The sequence below is a fragment of the Otolemur garnettii genome, unplaced genomic scaffold, assembly GCF_000181295.1.
Source record: "Otolemur garnettii isolate 467f Iridium unplaced genomic scaffold, OtoGar3 scaffold00087, whole genome shotgun sequence".
Lineage (NCBI taxonomy): Eukaryota > Metazoa > Chordata > Mammalia > Primates > Galagidae > Otolemur > Otolemur garnettii.
In genome coordinates this window covers 3,226,352-3,250,892 of record NW_003852482.1, presented here as the reverse complement: position 1 = coordinate 3,250,892, position 24,541 = coordinate 3,226,352, and the positions used below count along the sequence as shown (strand labels likewise).

The 24,541-nt window shown below is 52.0% G+C and overlaps 1 protein-coding gene across 2 annotated transcripts; it reads right to left on the bottom strand.

Annotated features, from left to right (window-relative positions):
• Nucleotides 1–403: 403 nt before the first annotated feature.
• On the bottom strand, nt 404–24,083 carry WDR5 (WD repeat domain 5). Of its 2 annotated transcripts, XM_023516170.1 has the most exons (14): nt 23,944–24,083; nt 20,781–20,944; nt 19,421–19,529; nt 18,981–19,054; nt 18,348–18,437; nt 18,171–18,260; nt 17,872–17,955; nt 13,367–13,422; nt 7,907–7,953; nt 5,450–5,525; nt 4,593–4,626; nt 4,180–4,254; nt 3,410–3,497; nt 404–2,146 (listed from the first exon to the last, which is right to left on the bottom strand). In XM_023516170.1, exons 2-14 carry the CDS (start codon nt 20,859–20,861, stop codon nt 2,046–2,048), a joined length of 1,005 nt encoding a protein of 334 aa, XP_023371938.1. In that variant the 5' UTR covers nt 20,862–20,944; nt 23,944–24,083; the 3' UTR covers nt 404–2,045. The 2 variants fall into 2 exon arrangements, with proteins under 2 accessions (XP_023371938.1, XP_003794910.3); XM_003794862.3 differs by lacking the exon at nt 23,944–24,083 and having other exon boundaries at nt 20,781–21,138.
• Between the last annotated feature and the right edge of the window lie 458 nt (nt 24,084–24,541).

The following is a 24,541-nucleotide window of genomic DNA, read 5'->3' as shown; positions in this document are numbered from 1 at the left end:
AAAAAAAAAAAAAAAAAATAGTAGCAGAGCACTCGAAACAATGCGCTGTAGTCCCAGCAGTGGGAGACAGGGACTCACAGGTGGTTGCACTCCTCACTTTCAGATGTTCGAAGCTCTCCATCAGTCTGTTTCCAATGAATACAAGATATTCCCCAAAACATCAGGGGTAGTAGGAATTTGGGTGGTTGTTTTTGCCTCCCTCCTTAACACTGTAATTAATAAAAATATGGAACTTCCATAATAAGGTACCTATAAAACAATTCAGGCCTTTCTTGGGGAGCACCATGGTGCTAGTAACACTAGGGGCTCCACCCAGCCCCGCGCCTGGGATAAAACCCCATCAACCAACAGCCCCTCCCCAAAACAAGTTTTAGGAATGTTAAGGAATTCTTACGAGACAAAATTAGAAGACATGAAAATCTTTATTTTCAAAAAGAGAATGTATTTTTACATAAATCTACAACAGAGAATTCAAATGTAGAAAAAATAAACTATATTCAGGGATCCAGCGCTCTGCACAGCTCACCCATCCCCTCCCAGGAGTGAGCAATGACACCAGAGCTGGAAGAACCTCAAGGCCCTTAGCAAGTCCCAAAGCAGGGGGATCGGACACTGAGACAAGGGGCTCAGGCCTTGAGTGCTAAGGACAAAAAACCACCCATTCTGCTGCAGCAATTTACTTCTTGGGCCAGGTGACTCATTTATGCATCTACCAAAAGCCGGGCTGAGGAAACTGCCTGCCTGCAGCTCATTTCCAGATGCCTTCGATGGCAGGTTCCCCACCCTGTACCACTAGAGGACCCCCAGGAGACCTGGCCAAGGGCCAAGCCCTGCACCCACACATAAGGCCCCCCGGGCTCTCCTGAGCCCACCCCACCGAAGGCCCAACAGGTTTGTCCACACCCCAGACCATAGACTCCACAGGTACTCACAGGACAGAGCCACCCTCCTGCAGCCCGGAGGCTGTGCACAGCAGGCCTCCACTACAAAGGTCTCTGTGAGCAGACTCGGGTTTGAGCTGCTCTGCAGCTGAGCACCGCCACTGCCTCCCCCAGACCTGAGCACCAAGAAGCCACGACATGCAGGAGCAAGGACGGGGCGGGGGCTGTGAGGCTCATGAAGAACATCTGACCCCAAAGGGCCCGTTCCAGGGGCCACTCAGTCCTACCTGACACAGGGACCCACCCGGGAGACCAGGGCTCAACAGCCCTTGCTCCTCCCACCATTTAGCACACAGTGACCCCGCAGAGGAAAGGCCGTCTTCAGAGCCAGGAACACTTGCCCTCCCAGAGAAATCCTTCCAGCCTTTTGCCAGTTGTGAGGCTTTCTCTACAAAAGCCAAGTGGAGACAAGCTTCACATGAGGACGCAGTTGCCACAACCATTTACAACTCCCTCCTTTTATTACGGTCTGTGCTGCTGCTTGTGGTCTGAACATCAGTGGGACGGAAACCACGATCTCCATGCTATCAGCGCATGAACTGTGAACCCAGGACACAAAGGTGCTTTACATGGAAATAACCTCACAATGCTACGTTTCCAGAAAAGACTTGAAAATACGCTGGGTACTATGACAGGCAGGAATCGTGAACAGCTGGAGCCATGTTTTAGAGCACCTATGTGACAGACAGGGGACCAGGACCACAGAGGATGAGGCGGGAGAGACCAGCAGGCCAGAGCCATGGTGGTGAAGATGGGGCAGAATATCAAAAGAGATACAGAACATTTACTGGAAAAACACAACTCATGATAAATTGAACTTCACCCTTTTGTAATAAAAAATTAAAAATTTTTGTTGACTCTGAACACAATACAGACTAGGAATACTTCCCTAGACAGTGTTAGACGAATTGGCAAGAAATGTCACCAGGAAATTAGGACTTTCCAGTGGTCCACTCCCCCTCAGCCAAATTGTCTTCAAAGAGGAGAAGGCTCAAGTCAGCCCCTGCCCAGGTCCCCGGGCCCAGACCAGGGCCACATCCTCGACACCCACTGTTCTTGCCAATCCAGATCAAGTCCCGACAGTCTCTCGGGGTAGCCAAGGGCTTAGCAGTCACTCTTCCACAGCTTAATTGTTTTGTCATTTTCTAGTGCAGCTGAGGCGATGATGTTCTCTGTCGGGTGACAAGCTGTTGAGATCACAACATCTAAAAGGAAAGACACAGTCAAGAGGGCTCCCCACGCCATGTATCTGAGCCCCGCCTGCTCTGCCCTCTCCTAGGCACTGGCCACACCTGCCCCCCATGCCCAGCCTGCAGGAGAATGTGGCCTCACCCCCACCCACCATGAAGGAGATTCAGACCAAGTGCTCAGAAGTGCTGGTGGCAGCAACAAACACCTGCCACCCCCACCTGCTCAGCACAGGCAGCCGGGCAGATGTGGTAGGACCCCCAGGTGACGCCAGCAGACAGCCTGAGCTGGCTGGCTGCAGGGGCACCACCAGCCATGGGCATAGGACTCTGCAGGGCTCGGGGCCCATGGGAGACATGCTGCAGCACCAATGGCTTCCCATGGGGACAACAGTCAAACCCACCACAGTCCTCTATTCTTTGTGGAAAATGCCCCTCTCTTAGCCGGACCCAGGGACACCCACTCTCACCACCTCCCACTGCTGCTGACCCCCCTTGAAGTGCGCTGCGTGGCTGGCTTTAGTACTCAAAGGCATGTCAATCCCTCAGCAAAGACGTCCCATCTGAGGAGCTGGCCCGTGAGGTCAGCCATGCCACATGTTTACAACTCTCTCATGTCCAAGTGCTGTACCTGCTGGGGTGAAGGGTGCGGCAGGCAACCCAGCCCAGTGAGACCTGCCTCTGAGGCCAGGATGTCAGTCCACTCCCAACCCAGTGAGGCTGATGCTCTTAGGGAAGAGGCTAGAATCCCACAGGGCTGCAGCACCCCTGCTCTTTCAGCCTCCAAAGTGCCAGTGTGGGGAGAGACAGTGAGAGAGCAGCAACAGCCTTCAAGGGCGGCCAGGACCAAGAGCGCCATCCCCAGGTGCCCAGGAACCTGCAGGAGCCCCCTTCATAGGCATGAAGCCAGGGACTGCCTGGGAGGTGGGGATCAGGGTCCCCAAAAGGAGCTAGGGCGTCCCACACTGGGCAGTAGATGGCTAAGGAAACAGAGCCTGCCAGGAAGTGAGACTGAGGCCTAGGCCTCACCCAGCTGAGCAGGCACAGAGCCTCACACACTTTCCAACCAGGACACCAGGCAAGACAGAAGGGGAGAGTAAAGCCAGGAGCAGGGCTCTGGTCAGGACCAGCACTGACCAGCTCCATGAATTTGGGGGACACCAGAGGTCAGAGGAAGAAGAGGAGGAGCAGTTGGCAAGCCACAGGCAGGCCACACATCTTTCTTCAGGAGCCACCGTCAAACCAGCGAGTGGCGTGCGACTCCATGACACAGGCGCTCACCTGTATGGCCTTGTAATTTCTGTACAATCTCTTTTGTCTGAAGGTTCCAAATGTAAACCAGGTTGTCCTCCGAACCGGATACAATCCACTGGGCAGCAGGCAGTGAAGACAAAGGGGTGAGGAAAGCCAGGTCAGAGCTTGCATGTGCAGAGGGGCCAGTATCACCACAAAGTTCTCTTCCACTGTGTTTCACACCCGTCCTGGTGCCGCTAAAGCCTGCTGTCTTCCTTTCCAGTCCAAGGCTGCCTCCTCCCAATGCGGCCACACTCAGAGAACCCCAAGTGCCCCATCTGCCAGGGAAGGCTTCTAGGCCAGAGATGTTTTCTCAAGTTAAGTTTTCTCAGTGCTTCTTTTCTGTCATGCGCATCTCAGCCAAGCATCAGCCCTACTCTCAAGTCTCCCCTCAACCGAGGATAAAAGCAAGACCCGAGCATGGAAACCAGGTGGTAGGCAAGAAAGTCTACACCAGCCAGATCTAGACTTGACAGGAGGTGTCAGCCACCCATCCGAGCACAGTCTTACAACAGACTTCTTGTCCCCATTAAAAGGTAGAGGGTCTAGAAACAGATGGGGAGGCGTCCCCAGTATACGCGGGCAAACGCCCCACCAACATCTGGGACAGTGTGGTTTTGCTTTGGTTCAAACAGAAAATAATTTGTTTTGTGGGCACTGAAACGCATCACTAAGAGCCTAAAGCAATCTTAGGATTACGGCATCTCAGGAAGGGTGGCTGGGAAAGTACAAGAAGCTTCTCAGAGTGGGGAACTTACCTTCCCGCCAGTGACGGAGAAATTGGCAAATATGCAGTATTTCTCATTCTTGTGGCCAGTGTATGTCTTCAGGCACTGCAACAGCAGGGGACATGCTGGTCATAGGTCACAATTCCCCCGTGTCCTGGACAATTTTGAGTTCTAAGCGCAGGCACTTTACCACTAACTGGTTCTGAAAATTACCCTAAGTACACACATGTACCAGCCCACAGTCAAAGCTGTAACTTGCAGACTGGAATCTGCAAACCCCAGGACTGTCAGAAATCTGCACCAAACCGACTGCGTGGGGGCGGCTCTCCGGGCTCCCTCCTGCTGGGCTGCCTGGGTCAGCTCTGCTACCGTCAGCCACCACGACCAGGGATGGTGTACAACACAGGCCCGAGCCTTCGTGACAGGTGTGCCCAGGCGCTCACCTTCCCCTTGCTGTAGTCCCAGAGCTTCAGGGTGCTGGAAGACAGAGGGGGAGAGCTGCTTCAGGGGTGTCCCTCACCACTGAGGCCAACTCTGCCACCACCACCTCAGCAACCACAAGGTGCAAAACCAGTGGGGTGGGAACCCCCTCCCCCATCAAAGTGAGGGTCCCCACCATGGCAAGGGCCCCAGGTCCACAAGGTTTAGCAACTTAATGACATCCAGGAGCATAAGGTGAAAACCCCAAGTATTTGTAGTTCAAAGACAGAATTTGTGAATAGCAGATGGGCACTGCAGTCCCTGAACAAGTCATAGTCAGTATCATAGAGACATGGAACTCATTTTGGTTCCAGAAACACACAGAACAAAGGTCACCAACACTCTTGCTCAAACTGGGGCAACCCCAAGCGGCAGGGGCTGACTATGGACAAGGCTGGCCACGTGGCAATCTGGGGCTAGGTGGCCCTATAGGGCTGCCCAGTGTACCTGTGGGGAGGCCAGGGCTTGGACAGCCACCTGGAGCATGACAGTTTACACAATCAAAACTCTGTCCCACAGTTTTCTCGCAGGTAAAATCAAGGTGCTCAGAGGTCAGAACCAGAGATACCCTGGGGACCCCCATCCCACCCAGCCCTCTAGGCAGGAAGGTTCCACCGCCTGGTCACAGCCCACTCAAAGAGAAAACTGGGTCCCAAATCCTTCTGCAGATGGTGGGCACCTTCCTTCCGGCTTAACAGCCCCAGCAGGACTCAGGGCCGTATCCTAAGAGTAAGACACTCTCTGCAAAGTCTCCTGCTGATAGAAAGAGACAGGTGTCCCTAGCAGGAAGGGCACCTGTGCCAGAGACGATGGCACTTACTTGTCCAGCGTGGCAGCCAAGATGTATTTTCCGTTCGGAGAAAACTTCACAAATGACACTGGGGGGTTGTCATCGTCTGCATCAAAAACACACAGGCTGATACCGGGTGGGCACCGGTGGCAGGAGGGACAGGACCCGCTCCCCATCACCATAGTGGGAATCTAGTGGGGTCAGTGCCATCAGTGCCAACACCACCACCTGTGTGGAGCCCCCGAAGAGCTCTGAGCACACCCCTATACCCATCACTCACACCGCTGCATAGGTTCTTGATACCTTAGGCCCACAACCCCAAGGGCCCCTTTGACCAGGGACTTTAGGAGCTGGCCTGAGGAAAGACACCTCAGCACCTGAGTGAGGAGACTGGGGACGTTCCCACCTCACACCACAGGGTTTGCAAATGGCCAGCTCGAGGAGGAACTGCCCCGCTAGGAGCAGAGACTGCCTGAGAAAGTCACCCCAACACTCCTGCGGCCTGCTTAACACAGCAGGAGATCCTTGCTCCAACTCAGAACCCAGCCCCCATGGCCCTGCACCCACATCTCTGCTCCTGGCACTCTCGATATACGAGCTTCGCTCTTGGGGTCCTGGGAGTGAGGAGCAGCTGCCCTTTCTCACAGTGGACAAGGAGTCAATGCCCCCAGAAATTTCCAACATAAAGGCTGGAGTGTTTGGCCACGATGCTCGACTGTCCTCAGGCAAGAGGAGGTGTTCTACCCTTGCCTGGTGAAGGAGGTGCACCTGTGTGGGACTGTCCAGCCATCCCCAACCTGTGAGAAGCCCTCTGGGCATGGGCATGCACTGGTGTATCCCGAGCACCCACAAGGATGCAGCACACAGCATTACCAGGAAGACGCAAGGCCCTTGCAGGGACCCGGGGCCTACGCTCCCTCAGAAAGGCCAGACACACTGAAAAGGCACAGAAGTCAGTGTGACGCCCACAGGCCCTGGACAACATGAGGGCTAGGGATGGGCCCATTTAATTCAATAATGTGAAGGTGTCCTGCCATTCTAGCCAAGCTATCGCGGTCACGCACAACTGGGAACTTTCCAGCTGACTTGCCTAGTGAAGATCCACGCTGACACCAGACAGGAAAACCACTCTCAGTCCTCAGAGCCCACCCTGTGCTGGCCGCAGTGAGCACACACTGTGCAGCTCTGGCTGAGACAGCACCTTTTCCTACATGCTGACAGGATGGCAATCAGCTCCCTTGAACATGAGGGTCAGGACACTGGGCAGCAGCCGCCACACCTGCACCAGCACCTCAGCACAGGGGCCACCATCCTGCCAGGCAGAGCTGCACACCAGGCTCCTGCAAGAGATACTGATGGACAGTTGATAGCAGGACTTCACTGTCAGAAAGTGGACACGTGACAGAGGCCCCCAAAGGCCTCTGCTGGCAGCGACCTGTGCCCCTAAAACTCATGTTGAAGCAGTAACACCCAGAAGCTATTTGGTAACAGCCTTCAAAGACACGACATAAAAATGAGGCCCTTAGGGTTGGCCCCAGTCCAATCTTGCTAGTGCCCTTATAAGGAGGACATATGGACGGGTGACACACCAGAGCACAAGTACACAGAGAGGCAGCTGTATGAGACACGGAGAGGAAGAGGTCATATTCCAGCCAAGGAGAGATCTCAGGAGAAATAAACCCCACAGACACCTCAGTCCTGGACTTCCAGCCCCTAGGACCTTGAGAATATAAATACCCGAATACCTGTTGTTCACCCCGCCCCCCACCATATCTTATCACAGCAGACCTAGCAGACTAGGGAGGCTGAGCTCAGGAGGCAGACTTCTCTAGGGGGTCCCATCTCCCTCCCTCACCACGCAGTGCCCTGGGTAGGCTCCTACTCTACACATGTACCCAGAACTCTGGCCTCCAGGCTGCCCCAAGCTCATCGCTCTCTTATTAACATTAGGCCTCTCTCCTATGAGAGCCCCACCATGGCATCCCAAAGGCCCATCACCTGCCCTCCAGCCACACATCCACCACGTCCAGCTGCCTGGGCCACATCTCACACATTCCTTCCCCTCTTCATCCCCCAGGTCCATTCCTGCTCCCACCTCACCAGTAGCTCCCACGGGGGAGGCAGCACCCTCCTCCACAGGAGTTCAGCTCAAGGAACTATCCTAGAGGCAAACTCTACAGCAGGGCCCCAAAGCCAATGAGCACAAACAGCCCAAAGAGGTACAGCAACCTGGACAGCACAGACCTGTGTATGCACTCACACCCCCCAAACTTAGCAGTCAGGAAGCAGCTGGGGGCAGGGGGGGAGACGATGGGAAAAGAAGGGAGATTCCTCCCAAAGGGAACAGATCTGGAACCAAGAAAGGGAAGGATTCCAGGACAGTGATAGAGAGTAAGGGTGGGAAAGAGCATAGGTATCCTCCCTGGCACCTCCAGACACAGAGTAAACAACAGAACGAGAGACCCTGAAGCAGAGCACAGCACTCACCGATGAGTGTCTTCAGGCACTGGCCCGAGGCGGTGTCCCAGATGCGACTTCAAAGCAAAAAGAACAAGACAGTCAGGGAAGTGGGTTTCCGAGTGAGGGTGATTGTTCCTCAGAGGCAGGTAATAGGAGAGGCACACGTTTCCAGGTTCCAGTTAACAGATTCTCTTAACCTTCTGGGGTGCAGTGTGAACAAACACAGTCCACACACGCTACCAAGGCCACAGATGTCTCCCCCAGGGGCACCACCCACCTCCCTGCCCTTCTGGCCAAGGTGAGGGGTGCCAACAGCCCCACACAGACATGCTCAAGATGCAGCTACAAGGGAGAAGCCTTTTTTAAATGTAGGAGTATTACATGCAACTTTCCAACATCCCTTTGGTTTAGTAGCAAGAAAACATGTTCAAAGACCACCATTCCCAGGATAGAGGGGCCAGGCACTTCCATCATTCCAGTTTCAGGGTTTCTGTCATTTTTAACCAAAAGACATGTTTTGGAAGCAGAGCCCCTGAGTGCGAGCATCTACATGTCTAGGGCACAGATTCCCAGCAGTGGGGGTGCAGGCTTGGAAGAGACAGTTTGTCCCCGTCTCTTTGTCCATCTGTCCTCCCCTGAGCTGGCAGCACTGATGCCGCCCCGGCCCTACTGGCTCCCGAATGCTAGACGGACCCTGCAGCACTCTCACCTCTGAGCCTCCTTCTGTCCCACCCACCCCACGCAGATGTGCTGGGGACCAGACCACACTGTGTGCTGCAGGCTTTGAAACCCGCAAGCGGCAACATGCCAGTCACTCTCCTTTTCTCGAGTCTCACAGCAAACAGTTCCACATGCTTCTCTGGGGACCCTAAGTTTACTGAGCCTAGTTCCACAGATACCCTAGAGCCACGATTCTCAACCTGTGGGTTGCAACCCTTTGGGGGTTGAATGACCCTTTCACCGGAGTCACCTAAATACATCCTGCATATCAGATACTTACATTCCTATTCATGACAGTAGCAAAATTACAGTTATGAAGTAGCAACAAAAATAATTTTATGGTTGGGGATCCCCAACCACAACATGAGGAACTGTATTAAAGGGTTGCGGCATCAGAAAGGTTGAGAACCACTGCCCTAGAGGGACTCTAAAGGGCACCGCCTTACAGCAGCAATTCAGGACGGCTGGCACGCAGCCACCACCCAGGATGTGGACACCCAACTGTCTCCCAAGCCTTAAACCCTTCTGCATATGCCCTTCAGTTAGACTTTCTCATTTTCTCTGTGGGTTCATCCTGGATCTCCTGGCATCTTCGTCAGTATTACACCGGTTGAACTTTCCCCATCTAACCATACAGGGAAAAACAGCCACTTTCTGAGAGTTGATCTTGCCAGAGGCAGGATCACTTTGTAGCCAGCACAGCCTGGTGGTCCTAAGCCCAGATTTCAGAGTTACCACATGGTCTATGTCCTGGTCTGTCACTACCAGCTGACGGACAACCAGCAAGGGTTTGTTGCTGCCTGAAAAAGTAGGGACAGTGACAGCCAAGTACTCACACATCATAGGATTGAACGGGTAAAGATTTGAAAAGCAACATTGGTGAGTTTTAAAATTTTTAAGACATAGAAACATACCATCTACAAAGAGCTATTTCTATACAATCTTCCTACAATCATTTTCATTTTCTTATCACGTTAACTAGAAATTCCCAACACCACTGAGTAACAGCAAACAGACAGGGCTGTTTTGCTCCTGATTTTAGCAAAAATAGTCTTAGCTTGTCACCATCTATTAGGTAAGTCCTTAGTTTTAGCATGTAGTCAGCAGTACTGGCTTATTCCGCAAAGGTTACTGGGATTAGCTGCTGGACATAATCAGGTGCCTTCTGACCGCTCCTGATAAATTAGTGAATCTTTGCTGTTAATTTGTTGACACAGACTGTAGGTTTCTTGATGTTCCTATTACTATCATCCTTTCATTACTCAATATACTTGCTCGGCCATGAATGTGACTTTTTCATGTGCTGGATTGAATTTGTTAGTATTTTCTTTGGAATCTGGCACAATATTTCTGAGTCAGCGTCCTCTTTCAGGTAGCAGGATCATGCCAGATCCACGAAATGAATTTGGGGGCCTCGTCTCATCCTACCCAGAATAATGTAGGTGGTCCTACAAGTTCCCGTGATTTAACAGACTCAAGTATAAAGCACTGGGACCAGTATGTTCAGAATCCCAATCCCATTTCCCAGTCTTCTCAGGGTGACTGGCTGGTTGCAGTCCCACCTCCAGGTGAGTTTAGGAATGTGCACGGCCTCTGCCCCAGAGCGCAGAGGCCGCACAGGTGGACAGTGAGCACTTCCTCTGCCTGTGTCCTCCCCTCAACTTACAGCTTTCCCACCCCCTTTCTATTTCCAACCTTGAATATTTTTGCTTTTCCCATAACTGGGATTGTAAAAGTTTTAGCTATTAGCCTTATCAAAGAATATACCTTAATTTTAATTTTATAAATTCCTCCCAGTTTCTTTGGTTTTTTCTTCTTTCTTTATAAAGTTTTGAGAGCCAAGTCCACAAATGATTCTGAAACTGCTCCAAGCTCTTAAGAAAATATCTCAACCTTTCAGGTCAGTGAACACAAGGTGCCAAGTGAGGCTGGCAGCTCACACCCCGTGCTGTGCACCTGCCCTGGGCATCTCTTCCCCTTGCTATTTCTGAGCAATACTCTTTTTTTTTTTTTTTTTTTTTTTACCACGGAGCCTCAAGCTGTCCCCCTGGGCAGAGTGCCCTGGCATTACAGCTCACAGCAACCTCCAACTCCTGGGCTCAAGCGAGTCTCCTGCCTCCGCCTCCCAAGTAGCTGGGACCACAGGCGCCCGCCACAACGCCCGGCTATTTTTTGGTTGCAGCCGTCATTGTTGTTTGGCGGGTCCGGGCTGGGGATTCGAACCCTCCACCTTAGGTGTACATGGCTGGCGCCTTAGCCGGTTGAGCTATAGGCGCTGAGCCGCAATACTCTTTATAACAAAGTGGTGAATGGTCAAGTAAGGATTACGCCTTTAACCTTAGCCAGCACAGGGCCCCGTGATCTCATTTGTGCCACAGCACCCTGTTGACTTCAGGCCCAAACACCCTCACGGTGTTGAAATTAGAGCTCAAACCCTGAAGGTCATGGCCCAGACATGCACACTGCAGAGTCTGTGGAAAGGCTGGGGACCAGGCACAACCCTGACCTGCAGTGACTTCCCCTCCAGACTCATCTAGCCAGGACTCACAATAGGACCTGCATGCTGACTACAGAATGTGACCCTCCAGGACAGTCAGAATGTCAAGGTGAGGCTCCTTCACAGCCCCACAGTGCATGCCCTCACCTGCAGAGCTTTAAAGAAAGCTTTAAAGGTGCTTCTGATTTTTATTTAGAAGAGTTATGTTAACTGTTAAATAAAATTTGTACTACAAAATATCCAATTTCTTTCTTTCTTTCTTTTTGAGACAGAGCCTCAAGCTGTCCCCCTGGGTAGAGTGCTGTGGCATCACAGCTCACAGCAACCTCCAACTCTAGGGCTCAAGAGAGTCTCCTGCCTTAGCCTCTCAAGTAGCTGGGACCACAGGCGCCCACCACAACACCCAGCTATTTTTTTGGTTGCAGCCATCATTGTTGTTTGGTGGGCCCGGGCTGATTTCGAACTTGTCACCTTAGGTGTAGGTGGCTGGCGGCTTAGCCACTTGTGCCACAGGCACCAAGTCAAAATAGCCAATTTCTGTTTGTGATATACAATATATTCTATATGTAATAAATAAATAGCTAATAGTATCACTCAGATTTGCCAAGTCCTAAGTCATCTTCTGTCCAAGTCTAAAGGAATATACTAAAAACACAAAAAAATTTAAATCAGCCAGGCATGATGGCTCATGCCTGTAATCCCAGCATTCTGGGAGGCTGAGGTGGTGGATTGCTTGAGCTCACAAGTTCGAGACCAGCCTGAGCTAGGGCAAGACCCTGCCTCTAAAAACAGATGGGTATTGTGGCGGGTCCCTATAATCTCAGTTACTCAGGAGGTGGAGGCAAGAGAATCACTCGAGCCCAAAAGTCTGAAGTTGTTGTAAGCTACGATACCACAGCACTCTACTGAGGGCAACAAGAAAAAAAAAAATTTAAATCAAGTTATAATTATACTTCTAGACTTGGTACCCATAACACAGTGGTTACAGCACCAGCCACATACACTGAGGCTGGCAGGTTTGAGCCCGGCCCAGGCCAGCTAAACAATGACAACTGCAACAACAACAAAAAAAAAAATACAGCTGGGCGTTGTGGCAGATGCACGTAGCCAGCTACTTGAGGGGCTGAGGAGAGCCCAAGAGTTGGAGGTTGCTGTGAGCTACCAAGGGCCACAAAGTGAGACTGTCTAAAAAAAAAATCAAATCATTATCCTTCTAGTTTTATCTTGCTTTTTTTCCTTAGAGACAGAGTCTCTATTGCCTTCAGTAGAGTGCCATTGCGTCACAGCAAGCTCTGACTCCCAGGCTTGGGCGATTTTCTTGCCTCGGCCTCCCGAGTAGCTTCGACTATAGGCACCCGCCACAATGCCCAGCTAGTTTTTGTTGCAGTTTGGCCGGGGCTGGGCTTGAACCCCTGGGCATATGGGGCCGCCGCCCTAGTCTTTATCTTGTATCTTCTGGCTGCTGTGTCACCTGGTGCAGAGGTCTGATTTTTTCCCATAAATTCCACCTGCTTTGTCACACGTCCCTCTGCCTGGGAGGCTGACTATTACCACTTGAGAAATTCCAGAGCCAGACCAGGAAGCCCCACTAGTCTTCCCCTTGGCTGATGGCTGCCACAGTCCCTGTCTTCCCTTAGTGACACCTGAACATGCTGAGATGCTAAGCCCTCCACACCCAAAATACAACCCAATGCTTTCACTGCCACACTGGCCCCATCGTGAATGCTCCTGGGTTGAATTTAACCATTTACTTTCTTACCTTCCCTTGTGTCTCCTGAAGATCTACGCACATGCTACAGTCTCCCAGTTATACAAGCACTGTCCATGCAGACCTAACTGGGACTCTACCAGAGACCACGTCCCCTTTGCCTCCTCCCACTCCTTACACCGGGATCTGTTCTGATCCACCTGTTCAGGCTCTCATGCTTCTTTAATGGGCAAGATGATACCATCTCAAACCCCTCCTGTATCTGATACCTTTCACCTCACAGAGTCCAGAAGCACATAAGAGAACATAAGAGCACACATCTGTGCTTACTTGCAGCTGGAGGTTGACGGAGGCGGCTCTCCCAGCCAACACTGACCCCTCAGTCCTCCTGAAACCGTGGTGTGTACCTGCTGTGTCTGTAGTCCTGTTGGAGCGTTAACTTCTGGATGCTGGGAACATACATCTCTTTCTTTCACTGCTGAACCTCCAAAGGCCAGACCAAGTGCAAGAGCACTGTTATTAAGTATCCGGGGAATAAGTGAAGTAAAGTTTTCTCACTTACCAGAGACCATCGTAGCTACTTGAAACTATCAAGGATCCATCACGATTAAAATGAACCTAATTAATGAGTGAGAAAGGAAAAAAGAAACTTACTTTCAAGCCATCAACAGATTGCTCTCCACATACATTGCCCCGCTACTCGCCCGTACACAGAAGGACGTGCCCTCGTGCGCACCTCAGCCACTCAGCCTTTGCTGTGTGCTTCACTCACAGATGTGCTGAACACCTGCAGACATGGATGCCAAATACACATCCAAATAGACATTTTTGCCTGCTGTCTAAAGCAGTTTGGTTTATGATGGATGACCACACCATAAAAAGAAAATCAACCTCAAAATATGTGTTGAGTGTTTAAATCACTTAAAAGCCATGAAATGCAGTGCTAAGAAAAAACCAGCACCACGGGTCAGTCCCATGTGGCTTCGTGACAGGAGGGGCACCCTCAATGTCTGCCAGTCTGCCACACTGTGAGGCCAGTCTGACAAGGTCCACGTGGCTAACAGTGAAAAGAAATGATAAAAATCAGGACCCAAACATCATCTTGTTCAGTTGCCATCACAAGAAAAGATCTCCAGAGCCTTCCCACTCACATCTCAAGCGCCCACTGACAGCTACTGGGGAACCGAAGGCCCAGACAGCTGGGTCACAGAGGCCGTGTGCACTAACCAGTGGGAGGGCCAGCTCCAGTTTCCCAGGTGAGAGGGAAATGAGATCCAGGCTGCTACAGACCTTCTACCTCAGAACAGGTGGGACTCCTGATTTGCAGTAGGTCCCTACACACTGACCTGTCGAGGTGGCTAACTCCCTCCCATGGGGCAGGTGAGATACACAAAGAAATTGCAACCTAACAACAGACCCTTTCTCACAACTGATTTACCTGGTTTTTTTATTTTTATTATTTTTTCTAACTGGATCTTAGTGGGAATAAATGTAAATGTAGTCACAACATCAGGAGCTAAAGATCACCACCAATTTCAATCATTTCTATTGGCATCATGGGAGGATGGGACGGACAAGCCACACCTTGTGGAAACTGTCTGATTTCATGCTATGAGTGAAACGTTTCCTAAGTGAGATCAGGCTGCATGAGGAAGCCCTTGTTTAGCTATTCAGGTGGGCCCGAGGCCATCTGGCTGATATACCGTCCAGACCAGAATCTCTCATCCTTAGCAGTACGATATCGGAAGCCAGGCTCTTCTGTACTGGGAGGAGCTATCCTGTATAACAGCAGCCTTGTTCTTTACTCTCCAGATGCCAGGAGCCACCTAGCTGTGACCAAAACTGTGTCTAGTCATTGCTATTCGCGCACATGTGCACGTACCATGAGTCCCCAAGAGCCTGGAAGCAGAAAGGCAGGCCCACCCCACAGCTTCTGAAGTGGCCGGTCTAGGGCCCAGCAATGTGCATTTCAAACGGGTTCCCAGGGCAGCACCTGTGGCTCAGTGAGTAGGGCACTGGCCCCATATACGGAGGGTGGCAGGTTCAAACTCAGCCCCGGCCAAACTGCAACAAAAAAATAGCTGGGCGTTGTGGCAGGCGCCTGTAGTCCCAGCTACTCTGGAGGCTGCGGCAAGAGAATCGCCTAAGCCCAAGACCTGGAGGTTACTGTGAGCTGTGACACCACAGCACTCTACAGAGGATGACAAAGTGAGACTCTATCTCTAAAAAACAAAAAACAAACAAATCAAACGGGCTCCTGCTGCTGCTGGCCTGGGGCCCACAGCAGAAGTGCCAGGCTGTCCTCCGGTGGCCAGGTGTATGGTAAGCCTTCCAGCAGATGTATCAGAAGCAAAACCCAATTGGAATTAGTTTAATAGCACTGAACCCAACATATCTAAAATATTATTTCACCACATAGTATCAGACATCATTAGTAGGAAACTTACATCCCTCTGCCATGCTGGCTCTCTAAAGTCTGAAAGTGCGTCTCCCTCAGTGCCTGTCACTATGCTTCATGCTGGGCAGTGTGGCTCTCAAAGACGCTCTCAGAGATATTTGAGAGCCTGGGGAGCCTGTAATTGTCTCCGTCCTCTCCCCCCAGCTCTACTGACAGGATGCTCTGTAACTGTAACCATCTGGTCATCAGCCTCTCAAAGAGGTTAGAGGCTCTCTAACTCACAGCAATCATCCAACCATGTTCATCCCTTACATTTGTTAACACACCCTTAGCAAAGCCACTATGCTGGATGGCAACGAGTCCACACGGGCCCCCAAACTCACAATGCCAATCCCACACCTCGCTTTCCTCTGGCTTCCTAAGCCTGTTCAAATGCCACCCACCAGCAAACACAGCCTGCCTTTTCCATTCAACCGACATCCAGGTACAGAGGCCACACAGCCTTACTGCACGTTCTAGGCGAAAGCCAAGAAATGGGTGCAGCAAATAAGAAACCAACAAGACAGAAGCCAGCAGATGACAGATGTCTCCTCAGACACAGCTCAAAAAGTACTCCGGGTGCCCTGGGGCAGATGAGTGAGTGCAGAGGCTTTGGAGCAAGGTGTGCCCTCGGGCCAAGCGTGGGGTGAGGCCGCAGATGCTGGGGTCAGAGAAGCAAAAGAGGACAGGGCCTGGACCAAAGCAGTGGGCAGTGACAGGAGGCAGGGAGCCAAGTGCCCACCTGCCTTGAAGTCTCTAAAGTTCCAAATATACCTGATAAAAAAACTAAATGTACATAACACCACCATATTTCCCTTTCCACAAGTCACCCTGCAAATACCGCCACGTAACCAGGCAGAGCCACGCAAACAGCGTGTTCACTGCACTCCTTTTTGTAAAACTAAAAATTGCACACAAGCACTCAAGAGGCCAGTGGCAATGTTACCTCCCACAAAGCAACCCGACCAGTGGCCCATGGGGACTGATGCGCTGACATCAAACACACCCAAGACACCTCTCTGAAGGGGGGTGACAGCGGCTGTGGTGTAGGTAACATCACCATCATTTAAAGAGCAAACAAGAATGAGCCAGACTGGAAAATACACCTTTTATAAAAAACAAGACCCAGAGGGACTGACCAACCTCTTGGCAGCTGACAGAGACGGAGGAGCCAGGGAAACTCTCATTTTCTCCTTTTTGTGTTTACTTTCCCTTTCTTTCCCCCCTTTGGACACAGAGACTTTGCCTGGGCTAGAGAGTACAGTGGTGTCGTCATAGCTTACAGCAACCTCAAACTCCTGGGCTCAAGCAATCCTCCTGCCTCAGCCTCCCCTATAACTGGGATTAAAGGCACCAGCCAACACATCTGGCTAGGTTTTGTGTGTGTGTGTGTGTGGTTTTCCTTTTAATTTTTAATAGAGATGGGTCTCACTCTTGCTGAGGCCAGTCTCAAGCTCCTAAGCTCAGGCAATCCACCCACCTCAATGTCAGCACATCAGTGCCCAAGAATTTTTAGTAGAGATGGGTCTCATTCTTGCTCAGGCTAGTCTCAAGCTCCTGAGCCCAGGCAATCCACTCACCTCAATGTCAGCACTGTCAATGCCCAAGGGCCAGAGTGCTAGAACGGGGCCTTGATATTTTGTTAACTGTGTAAACATTACTTTTGCAGGACAAAGACATTTACGATCCTACCATCATCTGGGAGTCCCACCTGCACCACCCAACCACTAGGGTGCTCACAGAGCTCTCTCTCTCAGCTCAGAGCCATCATCACACCTCCTTTCCTGGGTTCCTCACCCCAAGTGTGAGAGTCAGGTCTGCTCAGTGACCCCAATTGTGCTGGAGGGCAGGAGACTACTCACAAGGGCCAGGCCTGCATGGTATCACTCCACAGCAAATAGTTTTTCCCACTAGCAGGTCCCAGACCCCAAGACCCTGCCTCAGCCCAGATACACTCTCTGTTCTGTACACACCAAGGCTTTGCCTGGTGTCTCCTCCAGGAAAAAGCCTTCCAAGGGTAAAAATGCTTATGATCACACACCACCAGGATGCTGGAACATGAAGAGCGTTATCTGCTGGACAACAAGGAACAAACCGTTCACCCATGATTCCTTCTACTTCTCAGAAAAGGAAAGTTTGGCTAAGAAACCAATTTAGGCTCTTTATTAACAAAGGAACTTTTCGGCCATTTTTTCAAAAGAAGGAATTTGTGACATGGTGCAGTTTAACTCTTGTCCACCTGTTTTGCAGGCTGGGGATGGCATCTACAAAATGGCAGGGCGTGTCCACAGATGTTCTCCAGAAGGCTCCAACAGCCCCACCCATGACTGGTCAGCCCTCCGCCAACACCAGCGGCACTGCCCGCACTTTCCCTGTGCTCTCACGCCCCCAACACCCTCAGGCTGCCAAACTTTCTATGTGGAACGTCAGTTCCAGGGGCACCTCCCCGAACATGTGGGGCCACCTGTCTCCCAGGCCACACTAAGGGCCTCGCCACAGGACCGCCTGCTGGCATCTAACCATCCCCTCACTACACACAGGACTGTGAGCTCTCTGCTCATCATCCACACTGCTGTATGACAACAACAATCAGCTGCACAGGAGCCACGTCCAGTGTCCAGGGAACTTACGGCTGAGACTGGATCCGAGTGGGCTGGCAAAGTCTTGAGGCACTTCCCTGTCTTCACGTCCCATATCCTCACGCTCTCATCAAACTGAAGACGTAAGAGGAAACTGAAGTGATTCCACAGGAAGGGGGGGAACACAAGATACCCTACACCTAAGACCTGCTACCTCCTCATCCTCCCCACCAATAACACAGTAGGGACGTGGTGCCTGCCCACCCACCGTCCCCACAGTCCTGTGCATGAAACACACCAAACCCACACCCCACCATCACCCCACAGAGAAGTCACACAGCCACACTTACTGAGCCTGAGACGATGAGGTTGGACTGGGGGTTGAAGTTACAGCAAAAGACATAATTACTGTGCCCCTTCAGAGTTTTCAGACACTTTCCCTAAAACAGAGTAGTACTACATATTAGACTAAGTTAGTCCCTTAATCCCAGCCCCCACTACGCCCATCGATAGCTCCAAGTGCTCACCGAGCTCACATCCCATATCTTCAAGGTTTTATCATCTGAGGCAGAAACAAGGAGGTTGGAATCTGATGACCAGGCTACGTCAGATATTCCCTTGGGAGAAAAAAAAACATGGTTACCATCTTGGGAAGACATGCCAGCCAGCAAAGGTCAAAATCCCAAACTCAAACCAATCCCCTCAGAAGTTCCCTGGCTGGTATGAAGACACGGCAGTCCTAGAGAACAAGCAGGCTCTCCATGGCTCTGCCAGGCCTTACAGGTGCCAGAAACGTGGTTGTGGACGTCAAAAGAATTTGCACTAAACACATAAGGGGGCCGGGCCAGTGGCTCACACCTGTAGTCCCAGCACTCTGTGAGCCTAAGGCAGTAGGACTGCATGCGCCAGGAGTTCCAGGCTGCAGTGAGCTGTAATGACTCACTGCACTCTAGCCTGGATGACACGCCGAGACCCTATCTCACAAAATTAATAACATAAAATAACAAAAAAAACCCAAACCCACAAGAAGCCTGTAACTATAAGAAAACACAAAAGAAAACTCACATGTGAACACCTGGCCCTCAAGAGGGGCCTGACCCTACTAGATGACAGGACCACCCTGTCAACAGTCCGTTTAGCCTTGCACAGTTAGAACCTACCAGTTTGTGACCAGATATGGTTTTCTCAAATTTTCCATCATATGCTCCCCAAATTTTAATGAGTTTATCAGCAGCTGAAAGAAATAAAAGGGAGCTGAGGCTCAGAGCGGGACATGGGTGCCCAGCCACCCAGAGTGAAGTGTGGGCTTCCCCCACACGAGCCCTAGCAACCTGCATAAAGTGAACTGCGTGAGAACCCATTCAGCATGGCCACGTGCGGCAACGGCCAGCCCCTTTCCCCCTCCCCGAGGGCCCACTCACTTTACAGGGGCAATTGGCACAATTTCAACAGGCACTGACTGCCCCACGGTCCCTGCTAGGGGACACACTGCTTGCTGTAACACCTCAGTGGCAGTGTCTGAAAGCATGCCACCCCCTTCCCAGTTTCCTGTCTGCAGCTCAGACCAACTCCCCCAGTAGCTGAAGTGTCTGCTACATACATGAACTTGCCAGCCACTCTCCATTTGGGCTGAATTTCACGGAGGATACTGCTTTGGTGTGGCCAGCAAGGGTGAATTTTAGAGCGTAGTTTGGTTTAACAGGTGTGGGCTGTTGGAGAGACAGCACAGCTAAATTAGCGAAGAGTAACCATCATTGTCCAAGTCAACAGATCACCCCTCCAGATTTGACTCCTAAAGTTTAATTTTTAGCTCAGATATTTTGAACCCCAGGCTCAGTGCCTATAGCTCAGCGGCTAGGGCACCCGCCACATATACCAGAGCTGGCAAATCCAGTCCGGGCCTGCCAAATAATGACAACTACAACGACAAAATAGCTGGGTGCTGTGGCAGGTGCCTGTAGTCCCAGCTACTCGGGAGGCTGAGGCAAGAGAATCACCTAAGCCCCAGAGTTTGAGGTTGCTGTGAGCTGTGACACCACAGCACTCTACCCAGGGTGACAAAAAAAGATATTTTGAGTCCCCAAATCCACATGCCAAAGGCCTATCAGAAGTCTCTATTTGGACGCTACTTTTAAAATTAAACATGTCGGCTCAGCGCCTGTGGCTCAAGTGGCTAAGGCGCCAGCCACATACACCTAATGTGGCGGGTTTGAATCCAGCCCAGGCCCGCCAAACAACAATGATGGCTGCAACCAAAAAATAGCCGGGCGTTGTGGCAGGCGCCTGTGGTCTCAGCTACTTGGGAGGTGGAGGCAGGAGACTCGCGTGAGTCCAGGAGTTGGAGGTTGCTGTGAGCTGTAATGCCACAGCACTCTACCCAGGGCGACAGCTTGAGGCTCTGTGTCAAAAAAAAAAAATCTCTAAACCTGAGCCCATCATTTCCCCTTCAAAACCCTCGCTTCTCCTATAGTTCCCACCTCAGTTCCCAGCATCGGTGTCTAAGGCCCCTTCAAGGAACCACCCTACCTCAATCCCACTTCCAACGCTGCTCTATCACAGGGACACCCACCAGCTCCGCCTGGCCCAGGACCCCCTCCTCCCACCCCAAGTCTGACCTCCCTAAAGCACACTTGAAGGCCCCACTCAAAGGCACATGGGAGAGACCTGCAGGCCCGACTATGTCAGTGTCATGGGACAAGGGCGAAAGTGTTTATGAAGAGATGGCTTCTGGGGGCCAGTTTCTTACAATTAGGACCAAGAATCTGTATCTGATGAAGCCTCCCCCGGCGGGGTGAACGGCTTGAGCATGGAACAAGTGTTCCAAAGGTCTGCGGCCAATGAATACAAATCGGCATCAATATTTAACTGAGTAGGGGAGTCAACTTAAGGGCTTAATATTTCCAAGAATCCCTAAGTAGGTTTGCCCCTGGGAAGTGCCCCACGAGGCCCTGGGCAGGCACCTTGCTTTGAGTGGCTGATGAGGAAGGCGCTGGCTGTGCTCTGACAGCCTCGGTCTCTGGCTTCTTCTCCTCTGTCGCCATGGCACTGAAGCCAGCCCCACAGGGCACGGGGCTGGAGTCACAGTGGAAAGGGTGCTCTGCTGACGGCGTCCTAGAGTGGGAACCTAGGCCAATAAACATACCATATTTAAAGAAATTGATTTCCAGAAAAAAGGGTAAAGAAAACATTTGACCACCATAGTGAGCCCTGCAGCAAATCAACTATTCCAAATTGGGAGCTTTATCACCCTAACTTCGTGTTAAGGACTGTCAACTACTCCATTAAGACTCCCCTTCTCCGCACCTGTGGCTCAAGTGGCTACGGTGCCAGCCAAATATACTTGAATCTAGCCTGGGCCTGCCAAACAACAATGACGGCTGCAACCAAAAAATAGCCCGGCATTGTGGCGGGCACCTGTGGTCCCAGCTACTTGGGAGGCTGAGGCAGGAGACTCACTTGGGCCCAGGAGTTGGAGGTTGTTGTGAGCTGTGATGGCACAGCACTCTACCCAGGGGGACAGCTTGAGGCTCTGTCTCCAAAAAAAAGACTCCCCTTCTCTTGCCTCAAGGGTGCTTTCTACTGGTCATCCAGATGTTCACGTGGTGCAAAACAGTATGTGCAAATAAAATGTAATTTTCTTCAAAGAGCCCTTAACACAATTAAAAAAAAAAAAAGTCTGACAGAAAACCAACATGCCAAATGACAAGGGACTACACTTCAGGGTGTAGAAGTTCAGAAGGTCAAAATCCTAACAGGCACCCAGGTGAGGTGACTATGTTAACCATCACCTTTGAAAACAGGAGCTCAAGCCCCCAGGACCCCTGCTCTGCTCCTACCAGGTAACAGTAACAGTTTGCCTAGGCAAGTACCACAAACACCAGCAAGAGCAAACCAGTACCAGCTCTGCCCCTATCTTCTGGAAACAGCTGGGAGTCTAGCACTGATAATACACAAGAGGAGCCAAGGCCCATGCTGTAGAGGAGGAAAATCGACCTGCAGCTAAGTCTTGGCTGACCAAGGGGGAACCACCCAATCTATGTAGTAAGAGACTAGTTTTCTCTATCATAAGAACAGCTCCCCATTAGTTGAATGCACCTCATAAAGCACACCCGATTATTCAGAAACAAAGGACAGCACTGCTGAAAAGGAGAGCCAATGAGACATGCTTGCAAACATCAATGGTGGAGGAGCTGGTCTCTTCACTCACAGGACTGCAAGAGGCAGCTCAGCTGACCTGAACTTACAAGAGGTCAGGCTCACCTGAAGGTAAATGATGACTGCTGCAAACACCTGGGTGCCCAAGGTGAGGAAAGCAGATAGGTGGCCTTACAGAGAAGGTGTCCAACCCACCCAACTCCTTGGGCTCAAAAAACATTAACATCTTTTAAAAAGGCAGCTGGCTGGGCTAAGTGGTGCCTGTGGCTCAGTGAGTAGGGCACAGGTCCCATATATTGAGGGTGGTGGGTTCGAACCCAGCCCCAGCCAAACTGCAACAAAAAAACAGTCAGGCATTGTGGCAGGTGCCTATAGCCCCAGGTACTCAGGATGCTGAGGCAGGAGAATCGCCTAAGCCCAAGAGCTGGAGGTTGCTATGAGCTGTGACACCATGGCACTCTACCGAGGGTGAGTGAGACTCTGTCTCTTAGGAAAAAAAAAAAAGGCAGCTTGGCAGGGTGGGTGGCTCACCTAGCACTCTGGGAGGCCGAGGCAGGTGGATTGCCTGAGCAAGAGCAAGACCCCGGCTCCAAAAATAGCTGGGCGTTGTGGTGGGTGCCTATAGTACCAGCTACTCTGGAGGCAGAGGCAAGAAAATAACTTGAGCTCAAGAGTCTGAGGTTGCTGTGAGCTATGACACCACAGAACTCTACTAAGGGTGACAAGTGAGATTGTCTCAAAAAAAAAAAAGGCTTGACTTTCAAAAGTATGATTTCTTGACACAAGAAATTAAGTTTCTAATCATTTAGGTGGGGTCCAAGGCTTGGCATTTTCCTTAAAACTCAGGTGTTTCCATGGAGCAGTCATTTGAGGCAAAAGATCAGCAGGTTAGGGACTTGATGGAAGGAAGGTACCGGCAAGGCAGGTGGCCTCTGGAGCAGGTGCTGCCTGGCCCTCTTAGCAGCTACAGCTTTTTGTCCAGGTTGAGCCTGACCACCTGAAGCCAAGCAACCAAACTTCAGCATGCTTTTCCCGACAGTATGTCAAATGCAGAATCCTGGGCTCCACCCAGACGCTTGAGTCCACAGTGTGCAACAATAGGAAACGAAACTCATTTTAAACAGGCACCAGGTGACTCTCAGGTGACCCGTGCAACAGAGTTGAGGAGCATTACTCTCCTCAACTCAATTCTTGGACACACTGAGCCCTGCTTTACCAACAGCCGGAGTCAACCCTCAAGAAAGCCTTTGAGGTGATAAGTATATGGGCCTGGGGGATAGAAACTCGCAGAAAGCTAATCAGGAATGTCTGCTAACATCACCCAAAATGGCTCTGCAGATGCGACCAGGAGTGGCCTGAAGCATGCACAAGGAGGGACAGCGAGCTCCCTTGGTGACAGAGGACTCCCACCCCGGAGAGACTGCCCAAGAGAGGGACCCGCCCAGCGAGGATGCCGTGTGGACAGCGGGATCGGGCTGGGGGCGCTGCCGCTGGAGGGGAGCGCGCCGCGTCCAGGAGCTGCGGTGCTCTCGGGGGGCCGGGCTGTCCCTGGAATGGACGAAAAGGATGCGACAGGAAGAACACGTCGACTGCGGGAAAAGTCTCGATCCTGGCCCAAACCCTGGGTTCCGGTCCTGTCAGCAGACCGGCGGGAAAGAGGAAACCCAGAGAACGCGAGTGGGGCTCGCCGTGGAGAAGAACGAGGGAAGAACCCGGGAGAAGCGCAGGGGAGGGGGCCTCGGCCCGGCAGCTCGCACAAGGAGCGTCTCGGAGGACGGGGCCCGCCTCGCGCAGAGGGCAGACCGGGCGTACCGGGCGGGGCCGCTGCGGCTGGGGCAGCGCCCGGGGCTGGGCCCTACCCGAGGCCCGGCGAGGAACACGTGCAACGGCCAGCGGTAGTGTGTGGGCGCCCGGGGGTTGCCCTGCCGTCCGCCTCGTGCCCGTCAGGCCGGGCAGCCACCCGCTTACCTGCCGGGCCGCGGCGGCTGGGCCGGGCGCTCGGGGCGTCGTGTCGACCGCCTACTAGGCGGGAGCGCGGACCGTGTTCGGCTAGGCGGCTCTCGGGCGGGCGCCAGGCGGCGTGGGGATACGTCAGAGCGCATGCGCGAGGGGAGGGGCGGTGTCCGGAGGCGGGGCGAGCACACAAAGCCGGCCTCTTGCAAGGACGCTACGGGCGACAGCAAGGGTCATAATACCTTACGCAGCCCCCAACGCCTTAAAGGGACAGTGTGCGGCGCGCTTTTCTTAAAAGCGTTGAACCCAGAAGGGCTGGAATAGGCCCTTCCAATCCCCTGCACTTTTTAAGGATAGAAGCGTGATAACACCTATAGAAAAGTGCCAGCATGCCCCTTGTATTTGCAGGAACGGAGCACGCCCGCACGCGGCACGCTGCACGTCCGGCGCACACCTGGACGGCACCTGTTGGGCAGGGTGTCTTCCAAGGAGTCCCGAGCGAAGCACTGACGCTGCCCACTTTGAAGACCAGGAACCCGGCTTTCAAAGGCTCAGAGGCCCGGACTTTCGGACGACCCTGCCCTGCGGGCGGGTGGATTATTCCTGTCTCTTG

Coding starts and splice junctions, on each gene's coding strand:
- WDR5 (XM_003794862.3), bottom strand. CDS start 21,008: ATGTTTTCTTTACCCTTTTTTCTGGAAATCAATTTCTTTAAATATGGT. Junction 18,438..18,980: donor CCATATCTGGTCACAAACTG/GTAGGTTCTAAC, acceptor TTTTCTCCCAAG/GGAATATCTGACGTAGCCTG. Junction 5,526..7,906: donor GTGCCTGAAGACACTCATCG/GTGAGTGCTGTG, acceptor TTTTTGATGCAG/ACGATGACAACCCCCCAGTG.